This window comes from Merops nubicus, unplaced genomic scaffold, assembly GCF_000691845.1.
Source record: "Merops nubicus isolate BGI_N331 unplaced genomic scaffold, ASM69184v1 scaffold13235, whole genome shotgun sequence".
Lineage (NCBI taxonomy): Eukaryota > Metazoa > Chordata > Aves > Coraciiformes > Meropidae > Merops > Merops nubicus.
The window spans coordinates 1-6,924 of record NW_008609035.1 but is presented as its reverse complement, the minus strand read 5'-3'; the positions used below and the strand labels follow the sequence as shown (position 1 = coordinate 6,924).

Here is a 6,924-nt window from a genome sequence, read left to right as displayed (position 1 = left end):
CAGCAGGAACACTGAATATTGGCCATTTTGAGGACATCTGTGGTCCCCACACTGCCAGGACCATTGGGGTAATGCTGCAGATCACAGTCACACAGAATTGGAAGGGACCTCTGGAGATACCTCATCCAACCCCCCTGCTCCAGCAGCTCACCCCCAGCAGGGTGCCCAGGGTCACAGCCAGGAGGGTTTGGGATCTCTCCAGAGCAGGAGACTCCACAGCCTCTCTGGGCAGCTGCTCCAGGCTCCAACACCCTCACCCCAAAGAAGTTTCTCCTCCTGCTCAGGTGGCACCTCCTGGGTTCCAGTTGGTGCCCGTTGCCCCTTGGCCTGTGGCTGGGCACCACTGAGCAGAGTCTGGCCCCAGCCTCTTGCCCCCCAGGGCACTTGAGCTCTTGCTCAGCACTGCTCAGATCCCCTCTGAGGCTTCTCCTCTCCAGCTCAGCAGCCCCAGGGCTCTCAGCCTGGCCTGGGCACAGAGATGCTCCAGGCATCTCATCTTCCTAGCCCTGCACAGTACAAAGACTCACACCAAGTGTGCAACCACACGGATGCTTGTGCCTCAGGATGGAGCCTACCTACAACCATCTCCAGCAGGGATGGGACCACAGGCTCTGAAAGCAGAGCACGACACTGTACAAAAATGTAGAGGAAGAATGGAATCAGTACATCATTAACAGGAAAGGGAGGAGGGAAAAAGCAGGAGCTGGCTCTATTGCCCATCAGCAGATCCTCATCTGAAGAACTCCCCTCTGGAAACCTCCCCAGTGAGCAGAGACTGCCCACGGGTAGCAGCTGCTCTGGCTGCAGCAGGCAGGAGGATCTCCTCTCACCTTCCCTCCTCTGATCCACCTCAGGTCTTTCTGCCCAGCTTCCTGCCTCCCTCAGCCTCTCACCTTCACAGCAAACAGCATTAAATCACCTCAAATTAAAAACCTGGGCCCAAAGCACTCCTGACAGGAGCTCCTGCTTTCATCAGATAAGGAATGAATGCTGTGCCACGGCCTCTCAACACATTTTCTCATTTCTTTTGCAGGCATCTGGCTGATTTTAGTCTATCATTCATTATCTCAACCACCAACTATATTTGGACAATCCTCAGGAGAACGAGTCCGAGGGAACTTCCTCTCCACTTCCACGTGCACAGAAAGGCAACAAATGCCAACAGGCATGTTGTGATCCACTGATTAAATGGGAATACTCAGAGCACAATTCTGTATTTTCTCAGGCCAGCTCAGGCTCAATTTATTCATCCCTGCACTTCAAATTACCTTCCAAAGCAATGAATTCAGGAATATCAGCAGTATTTAATCTCCCAGATAAGGTTCTGCAATAAGGTGTCAGAGAAGCACCTTTCCCCTTGCCACTCAGCTCTCTGCTGGAATTTCCCATCCCAGTGACTGCAACAGCCTTTTCTCTACCTAAGGCAGCCTTGTCCCCATCTGTGATCTTCTCAGCCCTTTCCCTTGAGTCTGTCTGCTGGTAGGTTCTTCTTCAGAGCCTCAAAGATCACCCAAGTTGCCCTTGCTTTAGGAAAGAAGATGTTCATGCTCCAACTACTGACCTTCATCTTCATCCAAAAGACTGATGCTACTTCCAGTAAACGTACTAAAGGAATTTCCAAGTATTTTCAACTGGATTGCCTCCACGCTTGGAAGGAGCAACTCCAAGTCTCCAATGGCCCCTCATAAATCCTCCTCATTTATTTCTTTTGGGATCATAGAATCACAGGCTGGTTTGAGTTGGAAGGGACTTTTCAAGGTGCTCTAGTCCAAACCCCCTGCACTGAGCAGGGACATCTGCAAGGAGAACAGGCTACACACAGCCCAGGCCAAGCTCACCTGGGATGGTTCCAGGGATGGGGCTTCTACGACCTCTCTGGGCAGCTTCTTCCAGTGTTTCATCACCCTCAGTGACATTTTCTACTTCTCTCTGGTCTAAATTTCCCTCTTTTAGTTTCAAACCATCACCCCTTGTCCTGTCCCAACAGGCCCTGCTCAAAAGTCCCTCCCCAGCTTTCTTGTAGGCCCCCCTGAAGTACTGAGAGGCCACCAGAAGCAGCAACACCTTCCCTTCTATCTGCATATCACCTACCACACAGACTCTGGTTTAAAACTGGCCTCCACATGCTCCAACACTACAAAACTGACAGCAATTCAGAATAACATTGCAAAGTCTGAAGGCAAAACTCCAAATTTTACAAGTTTATTTCTCAATATTATTTGTATTAGTCCTTTGAGGAAGATTTTTTTCCCAGTTTAACTGGATCTTGCACAACAGAAAAAAGTTCCTCGTGCCAAGAAGTCCCAAAGCACTTTACAAACTTCAAATGCAATTTTTAACAGGGATCACCTAATCCTCAACTGAAATCCAGCCAAGTCCTCAGTGAAACATGGCAAGCCTTTTACCAAGCAGACAATTGAAACAATAATTGCACAACACATTAACCAAATGGAACAGAGGGTGGAATTTAGATAAGCAGAAATTTGTTGAAGACATGGGGATTAACACCATTTCTTTTCAAAACAGGATCATCAAACATTCAAATGACCACACTTTTCACTGTGGTCATTCAAAGTTTACAAAGGAGGGTGAAAAATCATCTTTATCTTCTGCAGTGCAAGTCAAAGAGTTTCATCAAGCAGCTCCCATAGCTTTGATTTGAAGACAGAAGGGTTTTGCATTGCTTGCAGGAAAGAAAAACTATGTTATCAGGATATAATTTCAGTTACAACAGCAGAGGGATGAGTCAAGAGTGAACAACATCAAAGCACAGGAAGATCTAAGGCACCACTTACGCTGACAAGTTCCTCCATTAGTAGGGTCCCCATAGTAGCCTGAGATGCAAGTTTCACAGTGTTTGCCAGTGGTCAGGTTCTCACACTTCTCACAGATGCTTTCATTTATACACTTACTGTGCCCATTGCACTGGCAGGCTGGGTGAAGAAAACAAAAAGGTGAGTAATTGTGCTTAAATGTTGCATTTCACCTCCAGTTTCAGAAGCCTGTGCTCTGCAGAGGCTGAACAAGCCCAACTCTCTCAGCCTGGACTCACAGCAGAGGGGGGCTCCAGACCTTGGGTCACCTTCCTGCTCCTCCTCTGGACTTGCTTGAGCAGGTCCATGTCTTTATTACACTGGGGGCCCCAGAGCTGAGCACAGTCCTCCAGGTGGGGCCTCACCAGAGCAGAGTGGAGGGGGGGAATGAACACTTGACATTTAAATCAACACATAGAAAACTGAACTCCAAAACATTATGTGTATATTGGGCAGACAGGACTTGGAGCAGCTGGTGGGATGGATTTGCAGGGAGTAATGGGGAAGAAAGGGTTTAGCAGCAGACCAGGTCACTTTATTTTATATGTTTGCTGTCAAAAATATTATTTCAGAATCTGGATTTATGACAGATAAATCCACCTTGAAAGAAGGAAGTGTCTTTCTTTCAAACAACCCTAAAATGTATAAACAAACAAAAGTTAAAAAGCTTGGTCAAGGTTTGTAAGGAAAGGAAATATTTCACTGGAGTAATGCCTGGGTAAGTCTTCCTGTAGCAAACCTCTGGAGACACTGCACAACTCCTTCCATCCTGATGTGTTACTCCTTGTTTGCCTTCCAAGCTCTTTCCTCCCCAATTTACAGGAGGGAACACAGACATCACCGTGGTCTTGATAAAAAAAATCTCTTCCCTTGCACTTAATCATTGCTACAGCCAAAACATCCCAGCAATTAACCCTCCCTCATTTACCTGGACACTGGATAAAGGACCAGTTGTAGTTGTTCTCCACAGGACACATGCTGACGTTGAGGACAGGCTCCAAGCTGGGTTTCCCTGGTGTGGATGGGGTTGGCATCTTCACAGGACCTCTGTAGGAGCCTTCAATGCACTTCCCCTTGCCTGTGTTGCTGGGGTCAGTGCACCAGCCACAGCCAGGCTGCTCCAAACAGTGAGCACACGTGCAGTAGCCTGAGCAGTTTTCAGCTGGAAAAATAAAAACAACCCAAAATCAACATCAAATTGTGGAATAAATCGACCTGCTGCACCCCAAAACACAGATGACACCCAACACAGAAACCCTTCTATGTCTTTGGTGACCTTCAGCATTTATCTTGCCAGATCTGTAAGTGTTTATTCTGATAGTCACAGTAAGACACACACAGATATTCATTTCTATCAGTATATATTCATTTCTATCAGTATATATTCATTTCTAAATATATATTCATTTCTATCAATATAAATAGATATTCATTTCTATCAGTATAAAAATATACTTATTTCTAAATATCTATTAATTTCTATCAGTATAAATATATATTCATTTCTAACAGTAAAAATATACATTCATTTCTATCAATATATTTATTCCAGACTCTTAAGATAACTAAGGTTGCATTAATCAGTGAGTTATGGATCAACACAACAGACATTTAAGGGTTTTCTGACCATTAAATACCACCCACTAAACCCAGAGGTTAATGCACCCAACTACAGCAGATCTCCAATTGATTTCCAGCAGCTCAGGTGATAAAAGGAGCAATCTGGAAGGAAACACCAAACCCCAGTTTGTTGACTCATTTCTTAACCATGTTTTAATATCACATGCTACTGTTGCAAATATTTATCTGAGTCAAAAAGCACAGAATATAAATACAGAACACAATTTGTCTTCTTAGGATGCTCAGAGACCCACGTGCAGATCCCCTGGGCCCAGAAATCAACTAAATCAGGGAAAAACCATCAACACCCCTTTAACTTTTTCCTTCTCAAGTGGGATTGCATTTCAGGGGTGACCAACTTAATATCTAGGAAGGTTTTCCTATTCCTTTCCCAATAGCATCTGAAAAAAACGATTGGTAGATTCTTGGTGTTCTAAGATGCACAGACTTTCTATCTTGACCTTCAAACTGACAATATTTGGTTAAAAATAAAAAAAAAGGGAGTAGAAAACCCACTGTTTTCCATTATTTCAGTTTGTGCATCTCCTGACTGATGCTTCCTGCAGCTCTTGACCTCATAAAAGTCCAAAAGCTCCTGCAGCAACTGCAGCAACTCAAACCACTCAACTTCCCTCCTGGGGACCACAGGCCACCCTGAGAGCCCTGGTTTCCCTGACTCCCCTGCTCACACCCAGCTCCTAAAGAATTAAATTGCTACAACTGTTTGACCCCCTTCTAAATTTCTAGACTATTTCATTGCAGTTTGAAAACAAAAAGCAACGTTCTGAAGCACTGCAAATATTTTGAGGCTTCACAGAATGGTTTAGAGGTTAGAAAGGACCTTTAAGATCATCTAGTTCCAACCCCCCTGCAATGGGTAGGGACTAGACCAGGTTGCTTCATGCCTGGTCCAACCTGGCTTTGAATATTTCCAGTTTTGGGGCACCTACAACCTCCCTGGTGACCCGTTTGAGGGTTTCACCTCCCTCACAGTGAAGAATTTCTTCCTTAGATCTCATCTAAATCTCCCCTCTTTCAATTTGAAGCCACTCCTCCTTCTCCTATCACTACAAGCCCTTGTAAAAAGTCCCTCCCCAGCCCCTTCAGATACTAAAAGGCTGCAGTAAGGTCTCACATCCAACTGAAAGGGGATAACAATAAATCATTTATTTAAAGTCAGTTAGAAATTCCTCCTGTGGGCTACACGCAGACAATGCTTCTGAATAAAACACTTGCATAAACCCTAATTGGCATTTGACACAGATAATCTACTATTAAATTATATGCTTCTATATAGGAATAAAAGAGACACAGAGGAGACACAAAAAGAAGTTAATCACGTGAAATTATGTCACAATTAATTTGAAGGATAGGAATTCAATGACGGAGCCTTCTCCGTCGAGAAAAGCTAAAGGGGTGATTTCACCACCTCCCTCAAAGCCTCCCCTGTCTGCCAGCTGCTTTAATGCCTAGTCCCCACAACCAACAGCTAATTTCTGCTTAATTCAAGAGTGACCCCCACACCTCGAGCTCCTGGGGTCGGGCGTTTTGATGCCTTCACCCAGGGGCACGCTCTGGAGCGGGACGACTTCCGTCAACAAACCCCCATTGAAGCTGAGATGTCCCCCCACCCCCAGCCCCAAGGGGTACTCACGGGGACAGCTGCTCATGGTGTACCACTCCATGCACTGCCCGTAGGGGAAGGAGGCCACGTAGGCGTTGGAGTCCACGCACTGCTTCATGTTGCTGCACCACATGCACTCCGAGCTGCCGCTGGTGCACTCCCCGCAGGCGGCCCGCAGGGCGCAGGGCGTGCGGCACTGCTTGGCGCTGTGGTTGGCTGGGGAAGGGGGACAAGGGGGACAAAGGTCAGAGTTTGGGTGGCCAAAAAACAGGTCACCAGCCCCGCCCAGTCCCCGAGGTGGAAAGATGGAAGATGGAAAGCTCTGTCTGCTCTTCAGGAGGAGAACTAGGCCAGTGGCTCAAGCGGCGTGTGGTGTGGTGGTGCTGGAGGGATCTTAGAGCATGGTGAAGATGAGGAGTGCACAGACTAGTATGAAAAGATTTATCTTGGAGCCTTTGAGGAGGCTCCAGAGTGATCTTGTAACAACCTTCCACTACCTGAGAGGGGCCTACAAGAAAGTTTTAAGCTAGAAAAGAGGAGATTTAGGTCAGACGTTAGGAGAAAGTTCTTCAATATTTGAAAGTTCTTCAATATTCAAACTGGCCCAGGCTGCCCAGAGAGGTGGTCACTGACCCATCCCTGGAACCATTCCAGGGGAGGTTGGCCGGGGCTCTGAGCAACCTGCTCGAGTTGCAGACGTCCCTAATCAGTGCAGGGGAGTTGGACAAGATGACCTTAAAAGGTCCCTTTTTGGACTAAATGACCTTGGGAGGTCCCTTCCAGCCCAGATAGTCTATGGTTCTGTGATCTTACTGAGAATTGGGCTCATGTCAGCTTCAAGAGGTTCAACAAGGCCAAGTGTAAGGA

General features: G+C 46.4%; 1 protein-coding gene across 1 annotated transcript in view; it reads right to left on the bottom strand.

The window, feature by feature from the left end:
- The window catches only part of LOC103773121 (attractin-like), a gene marked incomplete at both ends in the record, with an annotated part of 14,293 nt that extends 8,020 nt beyond the window's left edge, over positions 1-6,273 (bottom strand). Inside the window, 3 exons of the mRNA XM_008940477.1 lie at positions 2,796-2,933; positions 3,742-3,975; positions 6,088-6,273. Of these exons, the coding sequence (XP_008938725.1) occupies positions 2,796-2,933; positions 3,742-3,975; positions 6,088-6,273 (558 nt within the window). The remainder of the gene's footprint in view (positions 1-2,795; positions 2,934-3,741; positions 3,976-6,087) is intronic.
- Between the last annotated feature and the right edge of the window lie 651 nt (positions 6,274-6,924).